This window comes from Pelobates fuscus, chromosome 8 (genome assembly GCF_036172605.1).
Source record: "Pelobates fuscus isolate aPelFus1 chromosome 8, aPelFus1.pri, whole genome shotgun sequence".
Taxonomy (NCBI): domain Eukaryota; kingdom Metazoa; phylum Chordata; class Amphibia; order Anura; family Pelobatidae; genus Pelobates; species Pelobates fuscus.
In genome coordinates this window covers 168,753,419-168,779,569 of record NC_086324.1, presented here as the reverse complement: position 1 = coordinate 168,779,569, position 26,151 = coordinate 168,753,419, and the positions used below count along the sequence as shown (strand labels likewise).

At 43.2% G+C, this 26,151-nt stretch overlaps 1 protein-coding gene across 6 annotated transcripts in view; it reads right to left on the bottom strand.

Moving 5' to 3' along the window:
* Window positions 1-26,151, bottom strand: part of GLYR1 (glyoxylate reductase 1 homolog) — a 70,268-nt gene that overhangs the window by 25,902 nt on the left and 18,215 nt on the right. For all 6 annotated transcript variants that reach the window (XM_063430754.1, XM_063430753.1, XM_063430756.1 and 3 more), the window contains exons 2-5: window positions 19,202-19,238; window positions 12,434-12,513; window positions 9,213-9,351; window positions 2,171-2,338 (exon numbers count right to left, since the gene is read on the bottom strand). In XM_063430754.1, the coding sequence (XP_063286824.1) occupies window positions 2,171-2,338; window positions 9,213-9,351; window positions 12,434-12,513; window positions 19,202-19,238 (424 nt within the window). The remainder of the gene's footprint in view (window positions 1-2,170; window positions 2,339-9,212; window positions 9,352-12,433; window positions 12,514-19,201; window positions 19,239-26,151) is intronic.

Below are 26,151 nucleotides of genomic sequence, written 5' to 3'. Positions count from 1 at the left end.
CCTAACCTGCCCCTCAGCCCAACCCTTTTTTCCCCATAACTGGTCTTCCAATCACAAATACTAGAGGATCTCCGTTAAACAAACATTTCTCTTAATCGTTAAGAAAGTCTGTGACGGGTACTTTTTTCTCCAGGTTTATTCTCAGTTTAGCATTTTTGACAATCTGTATTTTCAGAAAATCGCCTGTATGGCTCAGAATTACTAATTAAAAAGGGATAGAATAAGCAGGAAGTGTGTAAATACATAAATTTAAAGAAAAAAAATCTATTTAAAGTTCTGAGACCTGTGAAAAACCAGAGGGAGCTGACCATTCTAGACTATGGGGTTTTATTTTATTATTCCATAAAACCTAGTCCACCAGGGATTTATAAGGAATGTAATTATCCTTTAGCTGCAGGCCCTGTCATCACACAGGCAGTGCAAATGCTAAACAAACTGAAAGCAGCCATACCACTGCTGTTATCAGTTTCCACACAGCTTGATTCACGGCTTTGCTGCATAGTCCTAGGCCTTCAATCAAGCATGTGCACAGTCGTAGTTTGGGCTCTCTCTCTCCATGCACAAATTAATCTCAGACGACGTAGAAAAAAGTAAAATGACTTCTTTGATGCCACGGATTCAAGGGAGTAGGATTTATATAAAACTCCATAGAGCATTATGCACCATAACCAATAAATAATGCAAATTTGCTATGGTGCGGAAAATGAAATTGAAGTATTTTAGAGTTCCTTTGTTTATCCGGTGCTTATTTAGTGGATGGTTTTTTCTACTTTTCATCGCCAGAGAACGCTTCAAGAGGATACAGCCCCAAATTATCAAAGAACTATAAAAAAATTAAAATAAAAAATGGGTGGGGGGTGGGTTGGAGAAATGGCAAATGACTCTGCCCATGGTTTGATACCTCTTATCAATTCGGGGAGTCCAATTTAAAAGTGAGCAGCAGCATGGGAAGAAGAGGAAGCCACAGATGACTCTCACTGTGAGCTAAATGTAAGACCACAGCAAGATAAGCCACATGAGAGGCACATTTAATTACCACAGCTAGACACAAAGAACTCCACACTTTCACAAATTGTACCCTTAAAGGGACGATGGTTCTACCAATGAAGGAACAACCAATCCAATCTCTTATACCGGACATAACATGAGGGACAATATCACAGCTTTAGATCAGTGATAAAGTATGGGCTGTCGCTGTTGGATCTGTCAATATGTTCTCAATAATAAGACACATTCACAGGTAACAGACACAAAGGTCACAATCCCACTTTAAATAGAAGGGGGGGAAATATAATAAAAAGGGACAAACATTAGAAAACCTTCAAATGAAATAGAAAAAATAAAATCTGCAAGGGGAAAAAGTAATTCTAACTATCAACACATCCATTCCCCCTCCCCCCTAAATTAAACACATCCATCCGTCCCCCCCTCCCCCCTAAATTAGAGTGTTCCTTTATGCTTTACAGAATATAATGGCCAGGAATATAACCGCACATCAGATTTCCTAAAACGACCCCGGTACAAAATTCCTTGTATGTTTGGGAAGATAAAAATACGTTTTGTTATTTGTAGATTTAAAACCAGCCTCCCAACAGTCGGGCCTCGTTACAAAATCATGTTGATGGACTGTAAATTTTAACAACAACCCTGGGAGATCAAGATCACTTTTCTATATACAATTTCAGTCTTTTTTCTTATTCAGGAAAGGGTCACCCATTTATCAAGCAATACATAGGGAGACTTTTAAATTAGACCTGTCATTAACAAACCTTTCTCCATCAGACCAGTTATTTTTTAGAATCAGCTAAATCTTCCAATTTCAGTGTAAATTCTTTGTGATGTCTGGTTTAAGGAATACACCCCAAATGTCTGGATGGCAATAGAGAAAACAAAATGGCGGCAAAAATAACACCTCAACACCCAATGATAAAACTATCACAATGTATAAATGAGTTACTCATCCTTGGTTCTTTAACCACTTGCCTACAAATTCTAGAACTCTCCACCAGCCAACAGATGCAGTTAGACAGTAGCTGCAGTGAGGAGCTATATGGAAGAGAATTACAAAAGCAAAACCAGGCCACAGTGTGCTGTATGTGAAACTGAAAATAGTAATTTGTTATAAATAACCATTTACATTGCTCATGTGCAGTTCAGACTGAAAGCATACCTTGTCTTCCTTGGGGGGCCGTCCGCGCTTGCGTGGGCTCTGTTCACGGGACTTTTTCTGCGGTGTGTGAGAGCTGGAATCTGTGGACTTCCTCTTCCGTTCTGTGCTGGTTTTCTTGTTCTTTCCCTCTTTCTTGACACCGGTTCCTTTACCTTTCTCTTCATTGCTCTGAGAGGAATTAGAAGGTATCATAGATGATGCACTAGAGGGACATTGCTTGCCCGGCTTATGGGCTGTTCCTAACAGCTAAGCAATTTGGGAAAAATAAATACCTGCCCACCCTCTCATACAAACATGTATGGCGTTTGCCCCATTTGGATGCAAGCCCCCCCTCCCAGAGCAGCATACTTAAATATTGGTCTTCCAACCAGGCTAACGTCTGCAAATAAAGAGCTGTCTCCACGTAAATCCCTGATAGATGGGGACAATTTCATTTTGCTTTGCAAGATATTGGTTTGTTTATTCTTTAGGAGAAAGAACTCTGGAGTTAAAGGATTAAAAGAAAAAAAACCCTGCTCTGTTCATAGTTAAATGTCAGTTTCAACAACACTCCCAAAATCCTATCCAAAATATATATTTTTTTCCCTCTCTAGATTTCCTGTTCATATTTCTATAAGTTTCCTTAGCAACCAACTGCTATTCTAAACATAGCTATTAGGCCAATGCACAAGTTAGAATATAAATTAACCATAGCTCAGTCACAGGCAGCTATTTAACCCCTTAAGGACCAAACTTCTGGAATAAAAGGGAATCATGACATGTCACACATGTCATGTGTCCTTAAGGGGTTAACAAATGTGCTGCTGGCTTCCAGAGCTCATGTACCAGAGCCTGCAATGCAAGCCACCAGCATTCAGATATCAGACACAGACGGGTGATCGAGGTAATACTGGCGCACCGGGGAATAAAGATAAGTTAAAAAAAATGTAACTAGATTATAGATAGATTATACCACAGACAGTTTCCACGGTGCTCAGCCAGTCACCAGGCCAACAGAAAAATTGTACACCACAAATAAAGTGCTAAATATTATCCCTGCCAACTCCACTGTAATTGTGAACCCCCTCACATTCATTCCAAAAGCATTGCTAGGGAAATGAATCCACTATGTATTCAGACCGACCTAAAGATAGTTTTCTGTTTCAGATACATTAGTTATGTAGCACGAGGCTGTATATTAATTTTATATCTAAATTTTTGGTAAATTAATGCCATTATCCCCTACCCAACAAAGCACAGGCTATGCCGTCCTACAAAATGAGGGCTTTACCATTGTAGGGCTGCACAGCACGCTTTAAAGATTGGGCCTTCCTACCAGCTCAGATGCTTACCCTCCGCAGAAATGTTAAACAAAGAAATACATCTAAAATGACAATATATTATGGAAAATAAAATATAAGTTTCTCAAACTTTTTTTATTCATATTAATTTATATTCATATATAAATATATTATGAAAATTGTCCTATATCTTCTGAATAAATTGATATTCAATAGGTTTGCCTGCATTTATTATGAAAGTGGTAAATTATAGTTGAACATATAGCTGAAATTATAGATTTTGTTTTGGTCAGACTTGGTCTATAAACATAAGAAAAGGGGATAAGAAAATCTTAATTAAACAGAACTTGCAATAAAGAAAACCTAAATAGGGCTCTCTTTACAGGAAGTGTTTATGGCAGGCTGTGCAAGTCACATGCAGGGAGGTATGACTAGGGTTCATAAACAAAGGGATTTAACTCCTAAATGGCAGAGGATTGAGCAGTGAGGCTGCAGGGGCATGTTCTATACACCAAAACTGCTTCATTAAGCTAAAGTTGTTCAGCTGACTATAGTGTCCCTTTAAGGGAGAACATGCACTCTTTCACAGCAAAATGTTATAAAATAAACAGAGTTCAGAAAAAGTCACATTATTTTAATTTGTTCTCCAAATAGGAGTGATTAACCTATTAAACGAGAGCTATTTCAACTTGCAATAATTTCAGATGGTATACAGTCAGTTCAAACATAACTTTTCAGATTAGTTTAACAGTTATTTTAAATAGAACAACCAACAAGAATGAGACTTAAAAAAAAAAAAAAAAATCATTAAAAGGAACACTATAGGGTAAGGAACACAAACATGTATTTGTGACCCTTAAAGTGTTAAAATCACCATCTAGCCCCCATAACCCCTCCTAAATATTATAAAATCTTACTTATGTTCAAAACTGCAGCTGCTGACTGCCCCTGATCTGCCTGTTTTGCGGACAATGTTTTTCCATTTGATTGGCTGAGACTGTCAAGGAGGCAGATCAGGGGCAGAGTCAGCACAAGCCAAACACAGCCCTGGCCAATCAGCATCTCCTCGTAGAGATGTACTGAATCAATGTATCTCTATGAGGAAAGTTCAGTGTCTGCATGCAGAAGGAGGAGACCCTGAATGGCAGCACTGCACACCATGCAGCACTGCCCCAGGAAGCACCTCTTGCAGCCACCAGAGGAGTGAGTTAATAAGCTGTAGTTGTTCTGGTGACTGTAGTGTTCCTTTAAAACGTTTCTTATAGACTAAGGATTTAAATAAAATCCAGCCACGCTTGTCATGTGTAAGGGAAGTAGGTGTCAGTAAATGTGTGCATAACAGCACAGTAATGGAATACATGGAAAGTGAGATAAATTAATATCTAACACAGAGTCTGTAATGGTTTTTGGATAATTTTTTTTTTTTAATTCCTTATTTTTGGTGCAATAGATTTTACAAACAGGCCCGTGGTGCCACGACAGCAGACACAGGCAGATTAATGCAGATATGGTCGTGACATTATACAGTTGCACATTTTTTTATATAAGACAGATTGTAAACGTTAGTGAGGTCGTTGCAAATAAAACAGTTGTATCGGCATTTGCGAGATAGCCTTAGAAAAGTGATTAATGTACAGGTTATAAACTTTGCCGGTGCAGTACGAGTGCCAGGCAGTCGGGCTCAGCTTCTCTATGTGATTGGGTGATAGGCAGCTTGAAAGCGTGTTTGGTGTGTGTATTACAGTGATATGTATCTATGTAAAGCATACTGAGAGAATAGTGGCTGTATAAGAGTGGTCAAACATTAAGCATTTCTATAAGGCTTTACATTGTTGGTGAGTCTCTATTTAGAAGGCTGTAACGTGGTCTGTTCAGTGTGTTGTAGCAAAGGTTCTGGATGTGTACCTTTGTGGTTCCCATCTTGTGAGTCCAGTATCAACCCACACCCAACATAGGGAAAGTTGTAGGAGAGGTGTTAGAGTCCCGCTGGGTCACAGCAAGTTGCAGCGTCGCCGTTTTCAGCCGATGGCTTGTCAGCTCGTTGCGGTGGAGGCCTGTTCTGGTGACGCAGGTGAGTGGTGTTCCCCTCTGATACTCTGATACTCTGGGGCCCTCCGTGGTTTCGGGCGGGTTCTGAGCTCCGTGGAGTGCTTGCGCGTCGTGGGTCTCGGGTGCATGCTGGGTCTGTGGGGGGCTCGTGGTCTATTTCGGGCAGACCTCCTTGCGCGGTGTATTCTTGATCGTTTATGTGCAGGCGGGAGAAGTCCCCTTCTCCAGCGCCATTTTGTGGGTCTTGTCGGGCGGGAGCCCATGCGTTTCTGGTAGGTATACGCGGGTTCTCTATTGGGTGGGTGCCCTGGTTCTTCAGCCTGTCGGCCTCTGCTCGCCAGTTTCGCCTAAAATGCTTCGAGTAAGGCATCAAGCTTAGCGTGTATGTGTTGCTTTTCCGTTTGACTATTGTGGGCACATGTGGCGTCCGCCATCTTGTGGGCCCGTGTAGTGAGATGTTGTCTGAGAGGTTCCCCTTGCAGTGCATGATTTAGCTCCGCTGCCTGGAGGGGTTGGACCGGGATCACCCCCACCGGTCCTGAGGGGGGGGGGGGGGGAGGAAACGGGTATGCAGTAGTTTTGCACCTCCGGTGTAGGGGTGAGAAGAGTGGCAGTCTCCCCCCAGCCCGCAGCTTGCCGCCTTGGCCTCTCGGTTACGAGATGCACTCGAATCCGGTATCGGATGCTTCACCAGGGTCCCCCGACATGGGTAGCATGCCCCGGTTTCATTTCAGGCTTGCGAATTGTGGGTTTATCCCTTGCAAGTAGCTTGTATGGTGGGAGCTCCTCCACCATGCGGCTGCTCTGTTTGCAGGTCAGGCCCTGCCCCCCGTTGTGGGATAATTAGGGCATAACCCAACATAGAAATCAATAAGAAGATTAGTACAGACTAATAAGAAACAAGCCCAATACCAATCCTATTACTCGTATTACTCTTATTAAAGTGCTAGTCCAACATTGGAATGAGAAAACCTTAAAAATGGATAATTCACAACTTTATTAAGTTATACTAGTCTGTACTAATCTTCTTACAGATACAAGGAAAGTGCTTAAGATTTACGCGACATTGCAATGCAGGCAGTCTATGGCTGTGTGTACAAAATAATATTTGACCAATAAAGCCCTGTAGCGCAAATGAATGGGCAAGATAAGAGAGAGACGTTTTAAACCTGTACCTCGTACTGATCTTTGCAGCCAATTAAGGAAAACCCACCAGAACGAGAGCGGTGTGGGCGCAGAAAGATGTACATGAAGTGTTTAAAATGAGAGGGTGGGGTGGGAATGAACAATGTTGAAAATTCTTAAAAGGTGCCAGAAAAACCTCGCCAGAACAGCCTTCACTTTAACCAAGTCACCCGGGTACAACGCTTAACAGGAAAAGCCAGTCACCCGGGTACAATGCTTAACAGGAAATCAAGTCACCCGGGTACAACGCTTAACAGGAAAAGCCAGTCACCCACATACAATGCTTAACAGGAAAAGCCAGTCACCCGGGTACAATGCTTAACAGGAAAAGCCAGTCACCCGGGTACAATGCTTAACAGGAAAAGCCAGTCACCCGGGTACAATGCTTAACAGGAAAAGCCAGTCACCCGGGTACAATGCTTAACAGGAAAAGCCAGTCACCCGGGTACAATGCTTAACAGGAAAAGCAAGTCACCCGGGTACAACGCTTAACAGGAAAAGCCAGTCACCCGGGTATAATGCTTAACAGGAAAAGCAAGTCACCCGGGTACAATGCTTAACAGGAGAAGCAAGTGACAGCCAATACAAAAGATTAAAGGAACACTCCAAGCAGCATTACAACTGCAGCTCAGTATTTAGAGTGCCATAATACCTTCACAGACTAAGTAGTCAAACTATTTGCAAACGGCTTGACAACTTACCTGGGTTCAGTCACATGCTTGGGGCTACAAGCACTTGCAAAGAGGTTCTCTGTTAGCTCCACTGCACTAAACGCTGCTGGGCAAAGCCACAGTCATTGGCTGAGAGCATCAGCTGAGCACTCTCAGCCAATGACAACAGCATGTATGGCCAGACTTACCTCAGTAGAAGGAACTTCCAGCAGCAACACACAGGTAAGTTGTCAAAATATTCTTAAAAAGTTTGACTACTTACTCTGGGAGGGTGCCTACTTGCACTCCTGGCACCATATCTAATGCAGGGGGCTGTAGAGTTACGGTGCTTGGAGTGTCCCGTTGAAGGCTAGAAGCACATTTAATCAGGTTAATGAACAGACTCCCTGTGTAAGCAGTATAACTTTTCATGGACAGATCCGATATCAAGAGACATAGAACACCAGTGTAAGCCAAAACAGAACAGAAGATGTTTGTAAGCAATATTTGAAAGTTCTCACTCAACAGCCCAAAGGCTTTTCTCTGTGATGGAGAGGAGAGGAAGAGCCGTGAGACTGTGCAATTTGGATAGTAGCCATGGGTTACCATGCACCCCTCACACACCCACACTGCCCCCCTTTAGAAACTACATACCAATTGTTACATGGAATGAAAGCACAGTCATGGGCTATTATCTCCAAAGTGACAATTCCTCTTTAATAAATAGATGTCATCTCAAATGGCTGCTGCACCTATATAAGCAGACTTACCTACTAAGGTATGATATAAGGTAGTATGCAAAGAATGTATAAATCTTGTCTTTTAATGCGGCCCTCGGATTACCTAAGGTTGAACAGCCCTTTCTTAAGCAGTGCTAGGAGTCTGCTTTATATACTTGGCAACACAACAAAGGTCAGCTCATGGGCAGCAAATGGATGAGGTCAGTGACGTGAAACACGCTCCTACTTTAAAATGTAGGCACTGCTATTGTAATCAAAAGGAGCCCTTATTCAATGGCTCACAAATACCTTCAAAACTTGACCATGCTTTCCATACCATGAATGGGGAGAGACAGTATAGTCTAGCATTTTAGAAACCCCTATGAAGGCAGGGCAACAAAAACTGAATAAATCACCCTAGGATGTGAGCCAGGAGTACGATGCACTACAGCGAAAACTACTGGATGGTTAAAGGAAGAAAGCTAAATGCACAGAACGTTCGTGCAGTAAAAAAAAAAAAAAGTCTAAGATCTGAGGGATAAATCAAAACCTTACAATGACTGCATGTTTTCAGACGTTCAATTTGTATTTTTTCTGTTAATTTAATTTCTTCATCAGAAAGAAAATGGCCTCTCGCATTATCCTGCCATACATCACCATATAAAGAAAGTGAGAAATGTGTCCCCAATTCACCATTTCTATTTGAGATGTCCTAATTTCGAGATCTACGTTTACCAGCCCACATCAAACATTGAGAAGGTGATCTGAGAGATGGGCAGTCCATAAAACAAAACCCAGGCTCCACACTAAATTAGCAGGACATTTATAGCTGCAAAGTGTCCCGGAAGCAGGGATTACTGTTCTGTCTTCTCTAGAGCCCACATTCCGATGAGGAGAGTAGAAAAACAAAAATTAACTGTGTGAGCACCCCAATATCGGTGTTCAAGCTGCCCAAAGCCAAGACCCCCTGCCCACTAAGCAGGTACACAACACAGACTGGCAGGGCATCACAGTCCCACCCCCCACCAATGCTGGGAAGTAGGAAATATCAAATGTCACATAAAATGTGTGTGTGTGTGTGTGTGCATGTGTGTGTGTGTGTGCATGTGTGTGTGTGCATGTGTGTGTGTGCATGTGTGTGTGCGTGCGCTGAACTCACCTGTTCCTTTGCTTTGACCTTTTTCAGGTACTCCTCCACAGCATCCACAGCCTGCTGGAAACGCTTGCCCTTGTTGGCTTTGGTCATTTCCTCCTTGTGGGGATGGTACGGCTTCAGCTGCTCAACCTTTATCCAAGCACTAGGAGGAAGCAAACAGCAACATGAAATGTTTTACAATCAGGACTAAATCTCTACAACAATCATCACAAAATACAATGTGGCATCCATTCATCCCCACATTCAGATCAGAGAAATACCCACCATACCGGTATCTGCATGTTAGTCTATGGCATGTAAATAAAGTCGTATAAAATAAAATGAAAAAAGGGCTGAGATTTCAGGATTGAACGGACAAATAACACTGTTGCCACTTTGATTAAAAATAAAGAACAGCATAATGTTCTAGTTGCCCTTGATTGGCAGATATCCACATGGGAAGGGGGCGTAGACTGACAAGCTCTGATAACATAATCCTAACTTCTTGCCAAACACACTGTGTGAGATTAAATTACATCTAGCATGTGGGCAGCAGTGGATCCACCCATGAGAATGCCTAATAAATGCGAGGGTAAACAAAGCCCGTCGTGAGATGCAGATTAACAAATATTTCTGCTGAAGAGCTATAAGCTTCCAAACTGGTGTGAATACTGGAAAACAGAGAATCTTCTATTTTAAAGGCAGGTTGTAAATAATAAATATATACCGTATATACTCGAGTATAAGCCGAGGCCCCTAATTTTATCCCAAAAAACTGGGAAAACTTATTGACTCGAGTATAAGACTAGGGTGGGAAATGCAGCAGCTACTGGTAAATTTCTAAATAAAATTAGATCCTTAAAAAAATATATTAATTGAATATTTATTTACAGTGTGTGTATAATGAATGCAGTGTGTGCGTATGTGTGTGTGTATGAGTGCAGTGTGTGTATGAGTGCAGTGTGTGTGTGTGCATGAATGCAGTGTGTGTGTGTGCATGAATGCAGTGTGTGCAGGGCCGGTGCAAGGATATTTGCCGCCGTAGGCAAAAAAATTTTTGCCGCCCCCTCCCCCCCCCATATGTCCTGACTTCCCCTCCACCTCCCTCAGTGGTCCTTACCTCCCCACCCCCGTGTTCCTTCACTCCCCCCCCCAGTGGTCCTGACTCACCCCTCCCCCAGTGGTCCTTACCCTCCCCTCCCCTAGTGGTCCTTACTTCCCCCTCCCCTCCCATAGTGGTCCTTATCCCACCCCCTCCCTCTCATAGTGGTCCTTATCCCCCTTCTCCCTCCCATAGTGTTCCTTATCCCCCCCATCCCTCCCATGGTGGTCCATATACCCCCCCCTCCCTCCCATAATGGTCCTTATACCCCCCTCCCTCCCATAGTGGTCCTTATCCCACCCCCTCCCATAGTGGTCCTTATACCCCCCTCCCTCCAATAGTGGTCCTTATACCCCCCCCTCCCTCCCATAGTGGTCCTTATACCCCCCCCTCCCTCCCATAGTGGTCCTTATACCCCCCTCCCTCCCATAGTGGTCCTTATACCCCCCCTCCCTCCCATAGTGGTCCTTATACCCCCCCTCCCTCCCATAGTGGTCCTTATACCCCCCCTCCCTCCCATAGTGGTCCTTATACCCCCCCTCCCTCCCATAGTGGTCCTTATACCCCCCTCCCATAGTGGTCCTTATACCCCCCCCTCCCTCCCATAGTGGTCCTTATCCCCCCTCCCTCCCATAGTGGTCCTTACCCCCCCCCCCTCCCTCCCATAGTGGTCCTTACCCCCCCCCCCCTCCCTCCCATAGTAGTCCTTATACACACCCTCCCTCCCATAGCGGTCCTTATACCCCCCTCCCTCCCATAGTGGTCCTTAACCCACCCCCTCCCTCCCATAGTGGTCCTTATACCCCCCCCCCCTCCCATAGTGGTCCTTATACCCCCCCCCCCCCTCCCATAGTGGTCCTTATACCCCTTTTTTTATTATTAATTTTTTTTTTAATTATTTTATTATTTTATTTCTTTTTTTTTTTTTTTCCGTCCCCCCTCCCTGCTTGATATATGGCAGGGAGGGGGGCTCTCCTTCCCTGGTGGTCCAGTGGCAGTTCAGTGGGGGGAGAGGGGGGCTGGCAGAGCTGTACTTACCTGTTCTGCAGCTCCTGTCAGCTCTCTCCTCCTCTGCGCCGTCCGTTCTGCTCTTCTGTCAGCTCCCAGTGTAAATCTCGCGAGAGCCGCGGCTCTCGCGAGACTTACACTGGGAGCTGACCGAGGTGCTGAACGGACGGCGCGGAGGAGGAGAGAGCTGACAGGAGCTGCAGGAAAGGTAAGTACAGCTCTGCCAGCCCCCCTCTCCCCCCAGTCTGTATTATGGCAATGCAAATTGCCATAATACAGACCTTGACTCGAGTATAAGCCGAGTTGGGGTTTTTCAGCCCAAAAAATGGGCTGAAAAACTCGGCTTATACTCGAGTATATACGGTAATCAGATTTTATAACTGGTACAGGAATAAGTGAAGAAGGCGGAGACACAACATTTATACCAAGGATAATAAAATCCTTTGCAAGCAGGGTCCACTTCAAGGAACATTCCATGAAAGCATTTCAGGTTTTAATATAAAAGAAAAACGCAAAAAAGAAAATTCCTCTAAAGGTTCCCTTTTTGTAGCACATTTATAGGCCAATTCTGTTCTAGAGCCCACAATGCCATTGAGGAAGCGATTCAGACATCAGCGCTAACCATGGTCCTATCACAGCTTGGGTGAATTCCTGGAATGTGTCTCTGTGGACTCTAATTGCCATCATTATATTGCTATCTAGTTATGAAGTCGTTCATTTAATGAACCTCCTGAACAGGCCAACAGAAGCAGACTGTGGAACTAGGCAGTAATCTGGACAGTTCAGAGAATGCATATAAAGACAGGTAAAGTTATTGCATCCTGAGTAATAATATCAATCTCCCTTTTAATGGCAGTTTTTATGTTTTCTTTAGAACAAATGTGAAAGAAAATTATTATATCAAAAGGTTCAAAAATAAATAAAAAAGTTATCAGTATTCTACCACTGAAAAACTACTGCTAAACATGTTGTTTGTGGCTGATGGAACGGATACGTATTGTTGCACAGAAACCGGTCAACTTCAGATTCCACATAAACACGGAGGGTATGCACACAGGTCCAGCATTCTCATTCTAAAGTGGCCACCTGACAGTCGCAAACACTTCTAAACGTTAAGAATAAAACAAACACTTACTGGTCTTCTGTTCCAAAAAACTTCACAAACAAGCATTTCTTGCCTCGTGGTTTCTTCAAATCTTTAGGTGAATTAACAATCTAAAAGGGTAGAGTGAGGAAAATAGGTTAAATCAAAAACAAAAAAACTCAAATAAAGATTGTAAAAAACAAACAAAAAAAAATTATTCTTGCACAGCATCAATGTTCTTATTATATGAATCCAGGTATTTTATATACTGGATGGAATACAAACCATTCTTGGGGTTACTGACAAGATAATCAAACTCGAAAAGTTGCCGAGTTTTTCCTGCAAAAATAGTTTGGGCTATAACTTGAAACGGTCCTTGTCAATTTGCCCGTAATTCTAGCTTAGTGAATAACACCACCAGCTAGGTTTTAAATAAAAATAGCTGCACTTTAACCACGTGAAGCTATTTAGAGATTTTTTTTTTATTCAGATCATCAGATGGCCCAAAATATCCCGTGTAAAACACAGTGACGCTCATACTTTTCAAAGTTACAAACTAGAGCAGTGTTTTGGGGTTTGGGGACTGCTATTTTGTGAGCAACCCAATATTAGAGAGGAATCTAGGATGATTTAGAAAAATACAACTATTTTCTCCATACAAAACAGTGAAATAAGCATGTAAAAAGAAAGTTCTCGTTCTTTAAAAACAGCTACATCGATTCTTAATGCAAACTATCTATTCCTGTAGGAATAAGTAAAACTGGCCTGACCACCAGGGTACACAAAATGAAATTTAACTGGCACTTGGAGCGGTAATGGCCAATTCTGCACAAATGAGATTAACAGCATGGGAGCACTATGGCTAAAGTATCTTGAGAACCACGAATAAAGCTGCAATACGCATCTAAAGGATCGCACAGAGCCTCCAGTTTAGTTCTGTCCATACAGCGATGGGTCAGTGTTGGCATCTGGCTGCTGTCGGAAACAACACCCAAGACTCCCACCAGTAGCTACCCATTCCTGTCCACAAATAGAAATTAAAAGAAAAAGTGTCAGTACTCTGATGCAATATGTTAAACCTTCAAGACCCTTAACCATGACAACGGTCTTTAAGGGATCCTATAGTGCCAGGAAAACAAACAAAAATCAGGGAGACAGCCACTAGAGGCTGGATTAACCCTGCAATGTAAACATAGGAGTTTCTCTGAAACGGTATTCAGCTGCAGGGTTAAAACTAGGGGGGACCTGGCACCCAGACCACCTCATTGAGCTAAAGTGGTCTGGGTGCCTATAGTGGTCCTTTAAAAGCTCCACTAAAACATGGTATGCTGTATTTATCAACAGATCCCTGCTGGCACTAATCCTTATTTACTCAGCAGTGAAAAGCTAGAGCAAGCAAATTATTAAATGTAGGTCACAAACGGAGTTGGCATGGTGATTCTGGCCCACGTTTTCCAACTTGGGTTTCAATTAACTGTACTGTTGATAAAGCCTTACATTAGGAATTAGGATGGATATATTTGGGAAGAGGACACTCCAGGCTGAAGGAAAGTGCTACTGTTTAATATTATCTATATAAATACACACACATATTAAACAGAATATATGTTAGTGGGACATTTAAAGTGGCACGGTCACAATTTATATCCAACTATACCCAAGCTGACAAGTCTATTGGCAAGTAGAGTAGCTTGGGAAATAGTTACTTGACTGTCCCTCCTCAGTGCTCCCATTTTATCAGCCCCTGCCGGCTTTATCTGACAGAAGGCACATAATCGCTCACGTGGGAGTACAAAAGAGGAGGTCCTGTTTTTTGTTTAGTAGCCGCACACTTCGGTAAGGTCCTGACTGACTACTTCCAAGACAACTCGCCCGAGGACACCCCCCGACGATCAGGTGGGAGGCACACAAGAGCGTCATACGGGGACACTTCATACAGAAGGGAGCAGAACTCAAAAAACAAAGGGAAGCCCGACTCACTGAACTTATAGGGGACATACACCAACATGACACGCTACATAAACAAGCACAAACCCCAACCCACCAAGCACGACTACTACAACTACGACGTGACTTGACCTCGCGGCTCCACTCCAAACACCACAGGGAAGTACTCAGACACAAGGCCTTTTTCTCCCTACATGGGAACAAAAGTGGCAAACTTCTAGCCAGGATGCTGGCGAAACGGTGCCAGATGACCTATATCGACAAAATTAGAGACAAACAGGGCTCAGTACGCCGCCTACCGACAGAGATCTTACAAACAGTGAGAGCTTACTACTCGGAGCTCTACTCGCTCCCCCAACCACAGTCGGAAACGGCGACTGCTCGCTTAAAAGACTCCATCCAGCAATAAATGCAAGCACACAAATTACCTACATTAGATCAGCAGGTCACAGACCAACTAGACGAACACATCTCAATATAGGAACTGGCATTGGCAATAAAATGCACCAAACCCGGTAAGAGTCCGGGCCCAGATGGCCTGCCTCTCTGTTATTACAAACACTTCGCAGACAAACTATACCAGCCAATGCTGGCCTCGTTTAATGTGATAAGAGAAGGCCATCACTTCCCCAAGCAAGCGTTGACAGCGCACATAACCATCATCCCAAAAGAGGGCAAGGACGCAGAGCACTGTGGGAACTACAGACCCATCTCCCTTATCAACTGCGATATCAAATTGATGGCAAAGATCTTGGCCATGCGCTTGCAGCCGCATATCCCCACACTGGTCCACCCTGACCAGGTCGGGTTCGTAGCAAACCGTGAGGCGAGAGACAACACCATTAGGGCCCTCGCCCTCATGCACAACAAGAACAGAGACACCGGGGGCCTCCTTCTGCTGTCCACGGACGCAAAGAAGGCCTTCAACAGGGTGGGATGGGAATACTTGTTCCTGATCCTAACCCATGTGGGTCTTGGACCCCACATGCGCAGCTGGGTCGAGGCCATGCATGACAGACCCACGGCCCACGTAATAGTGAATGGGGCACTAACAGATGAGTTCCCTGTATACAATGGCACCCGTCAGGGATGCCCACTATCCCCGTTGCTCTTCGTCCTTGCCCTTGAACCCCTCCTGACAACTATCAGACAGCACCACGACATCACAGGCATACAAACGGGGGCCGCACACCACAAAGTGGCCGCCTACGCAGACGACCTTTTTTTTGTTACTAGACCAGAGATCTCCCTCCCCAACATACTTCAAGCCTTCAAGACGTTTGGAGTCATCCCCAAAAGATTTTTTACAGCTTTACGCTCGATGACAGGTAGCTACATATGGAACGGGAAAAGTTCCATATGTATTAAGTTCCAGGCCCTTACACTACCCAAGGAGAGGGGAGGGCTGGCCATCCCTGACTTCCACTTATACTACACGGCAGGACACTTACAGAGAGTCATGGAATGGACCAAGACCAACGTCCACAAACTGTGGAAGGTGGTAGAAGAGACAGGGAAGGCAGGACCTGTGTCGGTCCTACCGTGGTGCTCCGGGGGTGGACTCGGCCGGGGATGCTCCTCCTTAACACAACATACCCTACGAGTATGGCACAGGGCGTCCCGAGTACACGGACTCACCCAACACCCTTCGCCCCTGCTGCCCTTAATCCATAACCATGATTTCCCCCCGGCCTCGATCCGAGCGCCTTCAGAGATTTCATCCGCACGCCCATCCCCAGGCTACACCACATATACACACACACTGGCCGGAAGACACTTGCTAACCTGACAGAGAACACACCCCCTACATTCCTACAAACCTTCAAATACAAACAGCTGTCGAACTACATAGACACCCTACCCGGAGGGACGAGCCCATGCTAGAAGCCCGACTACCTTGGAAGAGTACTGTATGCACCCAGACCCTCTACCCCACGGCATATCATTCATATACTCGCTACTACAACGGGAGACTCCGACAGATTCCTGCCTTCAAGGGCAAATGGGAAACTACACTGGGGAAGACATTTACCGAGACAGAGTGGGAAAAAAATATGCTCTCACACACACCACTGTTCTACTTTCACCAAGACACAAGAGACGGCATTTAAACTACTGATACCGTACCCCATATAAACTCCATGCAATAGACCCCTCACACTCCGACCTATGTTGGCGGTGTGGAGAGTCAAAGGGCACTACACTACACCTATAGTGGGAATGCCACAGAATTAAACCATTCTGGAAGGGCATACACGCCATCCTGGAGAAATTCTCAGACGCACCTCCGCCACTGGAGCCAGCGGCGCTGCTACTACACCACACGACCATACCCAGATCCCGATACAAGAAGTCCATGACTATTAGGATCCTTAATGTGGCCAAACAGGTAATACCACAATACTGGAGACAAGATAGGTCCCCACCTCTTAGGACATGGTTCAACCAAATGGAAGAACTCAGGGCGATATAAGAACTACACTCGGGGGCGACTAACACCACCGCAAAATACATGGAGATCTGGACACACTGGATTGTATCCACCACACAGGCAGACTTCACCGCCCATCTGGATGCAGAGGACCCACCTGACAGAACTGACGTCCACGACTAACCCCTCCACCCTACCCACTTGTTTTCCCACACAGCCCGTATGCCCCCCCCCCCCCCAACCTTCACCCTCCCCTCTTCCCCCTCCCCCCTATTTTCTCCTGCTAACCTCATTTGGGCCGCAGACCCATACTCTGAAGACACATCTGTCCACTTGACAGTGGAATCATGAGTCCAATAGGCATACATCACACGAAGCCTGCAGTGGCTTGGGAGTCACTGACGCAATACTGATCGGTCACCCCCTCACTCAACAAAACAAGGCCGCGCACACACGCTAGACCTAGACGCCCTGACGGGAACTAGAAGGGCGGCGGAGTGCAGTCAAACCGGGGGACACACGCAAAAATAACAATGGAAGCCTAACCACTGTGTTACTGAACAGGGACCTGCGAGTCCATCACTGAGGTGGGCCTGCGTGCCCGAATGCCTACTTGTTTTGATGTACATGTTCTGGCACACGTTGTGCCTCACTAACAATGCTCTCGAAGAGACCTGCGAGTCTCACTGTGAATGTCAAATATGTTTCAGTCACGATACGCTTGGAGAGACCTGCGAGTCTCACTGTGACCATAAAATGATAATAAAAATATATTTACAAAAAAAAAAAAAAAAAAAAAGCTACTCTGATCTACGTACCTTGCTGGGATTAGAAAACTCTGTGCAGGGAGACCATAACTAGTGCAAGAAGTAAATGCTGCTTTGGTGCTAGGAGTGTCCCTTTGGGGTATACTTGTTACAAATCTTAAAGAGGAACTGTCACTTCTTCCATTTTAGCACAAATGAATAGCAACCAATCGTTGGCAATGGTTTGTGCTAAAATATAAAACATAAATGTGAAAAATATTTTCATTTACATGCTTTGCTGGGTCATCTTATGCCCTTACACACACTGGCGATTACTTAATTAAGTGAGAATTCAAAGTGAACTTGAAATTTCACGTCAAAATTGACGAATGGGAAACTAAATGTTAAAATAGCAGCCACCACAGAGCTAGGGTGAGAAAGGTGATGCAATACCTGAATATAAATATCTTTTACACGGCAGCTTTTATTTCATATAATGTAAATGAATACATTTTCCTGCTTCCTGCACACGTCAAGGGTCCACCAAAGCATTTTTTGCTCAATGTGCTCCTGGAAGCCAGGATAAACATCGCAAAACACTGGAAACTACCAACAGCTCTTCTAACAGTGAGGATCTGCAGTTCTCTACAAACCATTTGGAATTATGAAGAGACTGCACATAGACAGATGCTTCCAGAAGTTAGATGCGGGATGACTGTTAGAAGTCAGGTTTCCTTGTAGCTCACGCCAGTCCCTCTTTCTTTTGGATAAATGTCCATATAGAAGTTGTATAAGGTATAGATAATGGAATATTAGCTCCTATGCCTACCGATGCAGGATGAGTTTATTACAGGATCAGCTGTACGAGGTTCAAGATAATGTCTGGCATAAGAACTTTGCTTACTGGGATTTAATATGCTTTAACATGATGGTATACATCCATATTTTCACTTAAAAAAGTAATACATTTTATACATTAGGAAAAAACTAAATTATGACAGTTTCCCTTTAAAGGAACATTCCAAACATTTATAAATGTGCCAATCTCAATAGAAATTTACGCTTTTATAAATGAACAGTATTAAACCTCCCCAGCTGGCAGTCAGGAGGTGTTTTGTTCCCCATCAGGTTTAGCTCAGTTTGTGCAGAGCAACCTGCCTATGAAAAGCTTCTCAATAGTTTGTCATAAAAGTGTGGAAAACCTTGCGCATGGGTGACTGGTCTGCAAGGCCTCTCAATGGGAAGCCTCTGAATAATCATTCCCTGGCACAAATTAGAAAGTCTGTGCTGCGGAAGAAGGGAATGATTTGCATTAGTTGCAGATACTCAAGCAGCTATTGCAAACTAAAATGTCATATGCCCTCAAATAAAACATACCTAAAATAAATAAATAAATATATATATATATAAAAAAAATTTTTTTTTTTTAATGGAGTATCACTTTAAGAGTTCTTCAACCTACTAGGCCTATATAAGAAGACAAACTAATCTTTTGTGTAAATATTCTGTAGAGATTAAAACAAGAATGTTAGAATATGGTTGGTGATTAACTACACTTCCCATAATCCTTCACAAGCCAACAGCTGGGAAAACAAAGTGTAGGTAGTAGAGCCACAAACGGTGAGTGTCACCTTGAGACATTTGCAGCTTAGGACACTTATTGATTTTGGTAGAATTTGTAAAATATTTGCTCACCTTTCCAGGCCATGGAGGATACCGGCCCAGTTTTCCCCTAAGAAAAATAAACAAAAATAAAGCAGGAATTAGGAACAGAGAACAAAGTCCACAAATACCTCAAACACTTTCAGCTTTTAATACTATTAACTCCTTCCACAGCTACATGGAAGAAATAACAAAACCAGGGGTCACTGAAACCAAGGACTATTCTATTATTGGAGCCCTGGTGCTGGGACCCCAAATAACCTGTCATAGGCTGAATCCAAAATACCGGTATTTATTTGTAGCTCGTAGCCATGTACTGTAATCAAACTTTAAATTACAAAGTCAGTACAAAAATACATAAACTGCTGTTATCTGTCTCTGTGCATGCTGCTGAATACATTTGAATACCCACACGTGGGAGAATATAGAAGATTACCTTTTTACATTTATGAAATGAGAGCACACACACAGGGAGATTTTTTTTTATCAGCGTGTTAAAAAATATTTTAAACTCCAAGAGTTTGGCAAGTCAATATTACCATGTTTTCTTCTTAACACATGTTGTAAGTTTTACATTTATTTAGCATATAATGTTAAAAACATGCTTATAACCAACTCATGCTTGCTATAACCACAACTAAAACCTTGCACCATTAGGAAGTCTTTCCCCATACGTCCCACATTCTTGTTTTAACCAGTTGCTGACAACACTAGGTCTTGGTCTATATAGCTTTTTTTTATTTTTTATTAAACCTTTAGGTCGAGAATTATTCTCTATTCACCAAAATGCAGCAATATTTAAAGCGCAATTCTAAGACATCCACCATCACAATCCACTGGTCATTATTCCGACAATCGTTACAATGGCTTAGATAGAGGACGAGTTTAAACCTGGTGCAAATATTGTTACAAAGCCTCATGGGAGTTCTGCACCAGCTATAGAGGGAGGTTATGTTTCGGCTACCCATGCCTTGCAGTGTCCTGGCTACCAAGCTTCTAAATTTCTTCCTCTGACACAAAGGACAGGACAGCCCTAGCCAGGAAATATTAGAAGAGGATGGAAAGAAACTGACCTCACTGCAAACACCCTTTCCAAGTCTACACAAAAAAAGTATACCACAATGTGGCATATTAAAAGCAGCACATGGCTACAAGCCATGCCACTGCAATAATTCGAAATGTAATACTGAAGGAATACATATTGTGAGAATGCTTAAAAAGAAGGAAAAAAAAATGTGGAATTACTATAAAAACAAAACAAAAAAACAACCCTATATAAATTGATAATACAGAATCTGTTGGTCGAATTTTCCAGAGTCCAAATCAACAAACAAAAAGTATAAACGGTTCTGTGATCAGCATTCCCCCATATTACTCTCTATCTATACACACAGTGACACTCAGTCCCCATTCCCCCATATTACTCTATATCTATACACACAGTGACAGTCAGTCCCCATTCCCCCATATTACTCTATATCTATACACACAGTGACACTCAGTCCCCATTCCCCCATACTACTCTATATCTATACACACAGTGACAGTCAGTCCCCATTCCCCATATTACTCTGTATCTATACACACAGTGACAGTCAGTCCCCATTCCCCCATATTACTCTATATCTATACACACAGTGACAATCAGTCCCCATTCCCCATATTACTCTATATCTATACACACAGTGACACTCAGTCCCCATATTACTCTATATCTATACACACAGTGACACTCAGTCCCCATTCCCCATATTACTCTATATCTATACACACAGTGACAGTCAGTCCCCATTCCCCATATTACTCTATATCTATACACACAGTGACAGTCAGTCCCCACTCCCCCATATTACTCTATATCTATACACACAGTGACACTCAGTCCCCATTCCCCATATTACTCTATATCTATACACACAGTGACACTCAGTCCCCATTCCCCCATATTACTCTATATCTATACACACAGTGACAGTCAGTCCCCATTCCCCATATTACTCTATATCTATACACACAGTGACACTCAGTCCCCATTCCCCCATATTACTCTATATCTATACACACAGTGACAGTCAGTCCCCATTCCCCCATATTACTCTATATCTATACACACAGTGACAGTCAGTCCCCATTCCCCATATTACTCTATATCTATACACACAGTGACAGTCAGACCCCATTCCCCCATATTACTCTATATCTATACACACAGTGACACTCAGTCCCCATTCCCCATATTACTCTATATCTATACACACAGTGACAGTCAGTCCCCATTCCCCCATATTACTCTATATCTATACACACAGTGACACTCAGTCCCCATTCCCCATATTACTCTATATCTATACACACAGTGACACTCAGTCCCCATTCCCCCATATTACTCTATATCTATACACACAGTGACAGTCAGTCCCCATTCCCCATATTACTCTATATCTATACACACAGTGACACTCAGTCCCCATTCCCCCATATTACTCTATATCTATACACACAGTGACACTCAGTCCCCATTCCCCATATTACTCTATATCTATACACACAGTGACACTCAGTCCCCATTCCCCCATATTACTCTATATCTATACACACAGTGACACTCAGTCCCCATTCCCCATATTACTCTATATCTATACACACAGTGACAGTCAGTCCCCATTCCCCCATATTACTCTCTATCTATACACACAGTGACGCTCAGTCCCCATTCCCCATATTACTCTATATCTATACACACAGTGACACTCAGTCCCCATTCCCCCATATTACTCTATATCTATACACACAGTGACAGTCAGTCCCCATATTACTCTATATCTATACACACAGTGACACTCAGTCCCCATTCCCCATATTACTCTATATCTATACACACAGTGACACTCAGTCCCCATTCCCCATATTACTCTATATCTATACACACAGTGACACTCAGTCCCCATTTCCCCATACTACTCTAAATCTATACACACAGTGACACTCAGTCCCCATTCCCCCATATTACTCTATATCTATACACACAGTGACAGTCAGTCCCCATTCCCCCATATTACTCTATATCTATACACACAGTGACAGTCAGTCCCCATTCCCCATATTACTCTATATCTATACACACAGTGACACTCAGTCCCCATTCCCCCATATTACTCTATATCTATACACACAGTGACAGTCAGACCCCATACCGCATATTACTCTATATCTATACACACAGTGACAGTCAGACCCCATACCCCATATTACTCTGTATCTATACACACAGTGACACTCAGTCCCCATTCCCCCATATTACTCTATATCTATACACACAGTGACAGTCAGACCCCATACCCCATATTACTCTGTATCTATACACACAGTGACACTCAGTCCCCATTCCCCCATATTACTCTATATATATATATACACACACAGTGACAGTCAGACCCCATACCCCATATTACTCTGTATCTATACACACAGTGACACTCAGTCCCCATCCCCCCATATTACTCTATATCTATACACACAGTGGCACTCAGTCCCCATATTACTCTATATCTATACACACAGTGACACTCAGTCCGCATACCCCATATTACTCTATATCTATACACACACAGTGACAGTCAGTCCCCATTCCCCCATATTACTCTATATCTATACACACAGTGACAGTCAGTTCCCATTCCCCCATATTACTCTATATCTATACACAGAGTGACAGTCAGTCCCCATAACCCCATATTACTCTATATCTATACACACAGTGACAGTCAGACCCCATTCCCCATATTACTCTATATCTATACACACAGTGACACTCAGTCCCCATTGCCCCATATTACTCTATATTTATACACACAGTGACACTCAGTCCCCATTGCCCCACATTACTCTATATTTATACACACAGTGACACTCAGTCCCCATTCACCCATATTACTCTATATTTATACACACAGTGACACTCAGTCCCCATTCCCCCATATTACTCTATATTTATACACACAGTGACACTCCGTCCCCATTACCCCATATTACTCTATATCTATACACACAGTGATAGTCAGTCCCCATTCCCCCATATTACTCTATATCTATACACAGTGACACTCAGTCCCCATTCCCCCATATTACTCTATATCTATACACACAGTGACACTCAGTCCCCATTCCCCCATATTACTCTATATCTATACACACAGTGACAGTCAGACCCCATTCCCCCATATTACTCTATATCTATACACACAGTGACACTCAGTCCCCATATTACTCTATATCTATACACACAGTGTCACTGTGTGTATAGATATAGAGTAATATGGGGGAATGGGGTCTGAGTGTCACTGTGTGTATAGATATAGAGTAATATGGGGACTGAGTGTCACTGTGTGTGTATAGATATAGAGTAATATGGGGGAATGGGGACTGACTGTCACTGTGTGTATAGATATAGAGTAATATGGGGGAATGGGGTCTGACTGTCACTGTGTGTATAGATATAGAGTAATATGGGGGAATGGGGACTGAGTGTCACTGTGTGTATAGATATAGAGTAATATGGGGAATGGGGACTGAGTGTCACTGTGTGTATAGATATAGAGTAATATGGGGGAATGGGGTCTGAGTGTCACTCAGTCCCCATTCCCCATATTACTCTATATCTATACACACAGTGACACTCAGTCCCCATTCCCCCATATTACTCTATATCTATACACACAGTGACACTCAGTCCCCATTCCCCCATATTACTCTATATCTATACACACAGTGACAATCAGTCCCCATTCCCCATATTACTCTATATCTATACACACAGTGACAGTCAGTCCCCATTCCCCCATATTACTCTATATCTATACACACAGTGACACTCAGTCCCCATTCCCCCATATTACTCTATATCTATACACACAGTGACAGTCAGTCCCCATTCCCCCATATTACTCTATATCTATAGACACAGTGACACTCAGACCCCATATTACTCTATATCTATACACACAGTGACACTCAGTCCCCATTCCCCCATATTACTCTATATCTATACACACAGTGACAATCAGTCCCCATATTACTCTATATCTATACACACAGTGACACTCAGTCCCCATTCCCCCATATTACTCTATATCTATACACACAGTGACACTCAGTCCCCATTCCCCCATATTACTCTATATCTATACACACAGTAACAGTCAGACCTGATTCCCCATATTACTCTATATCTATACACACATTGACACTCAGTCCCCATTCCCCCATATTACTCTATATCTATACACACAGTGACACTCAGTCCCCATTCCCCCATATTACTCTATATCTATACACACAGTGACACTCAGTCCCCATTCCCCCATATTACTCTATATCTATACACACTGACACTCAGTCCCCATTCCCCCATATTACTCTATATCTATACACACAGTGACACTCAGTCCCCATATAACTCTATATCTATACACACAGTGACACTCAGTCCCCATTCCCCCATATTACTCTATATCTATACACACAGTGACACTCCGTCCCCATTCCCCCATATTACTCTATATCTATACACACAGTGATAGTCAGTTCCCATTCCCCCATATTACTCTATATCTATACACACAGTGACAGTCAGTCCCCATATTACTCTATATCTATACACACAGTGACACTCAGTCCCCATTCCCCATATTACTCTATATCTATACACACAGTGACAGTCAGTCCCCATTCCCCCATATTACTCTATATCTATACACACAGTGACAGTCAGTCCCCATTCCCCCATATTACTCTATATCTATACACACAGTGACAGTCAGACCCCATTCCCCATATTACTCTATATCTATACACACAGTGACAGTCAGTCCCCATTCCCCATATTACTCTATATCTATACACACAGTGACACTCAGTCCCCATTCCCCCATATTACTCTATATCTATACACACAGTGACAGTCAGTCCCCATATTACTCTATATCTATACACACAGTGACAGTCAGTCCCCATTCCCCATATTACTCTATATCTATACACACAGTGACAGTCAGTCCCCATTCCCCCATATTACTCTATATCTATACACACAGTGACAGTCAGTCCCCATTCCCCCATATTACTCTATATCTATACACACAGTGACACTCAGTCCCCATTCCCCATATTACTCTATATCTATACACACAGTGACACTCAGTCCCCATTCCCCCATATTACTCTATATCTATACACACAGTGACACTCAGTCCCCATTCCCCCATATTACTCTATATCTATACACACAGTGACACTCAGTCCCCATTCCCCCATATTACTCTATATCTATACACACAGTGACACTCAGTCCCCATGCCCCATATTACTCTATATTTATACACACAGTGACACTCAGTCCCCATTCCCCCATATTACTCTATATCTATACACACAGTGACAGTCAGTCCCCATTCCCCCATATTACTCTATATCTATACACACAGTGACACTCAGTCCCCATTCCCCCATATTACTCTATATCTATACACACAGTGACAGTCAGTCCCCATTCCCCCATATTACTCTATATCTATACACACAGTGACACTCAGTCCCCATTCCCCATATTACTCTATATCTATACACACAGTGACACTCAGTCCCCATTCCCCCATATTACTCTATATCTATACACACAGTGACACTCAGTCCCCATTCCCCCATATTACTCTATATCTATACACACAGTGACACTCAGTCCCCATTCCCCCATATTACTCTATATCTATACACACAGTGACACTCAGTCCCCATGCCCCATATTACTCTATATTTATACACACAGTGACACTCAGTCCCCATTCCCCCATATTACTCTATATCTATACACACAGTGACAGTCAGTCCCCATTCCCCCATATTACTCTATATCTATACACACAGTGACACTCAGTCCCCATTCCCCCATATTATTCTATATCTATACACACAGTGACAGTCAGTCC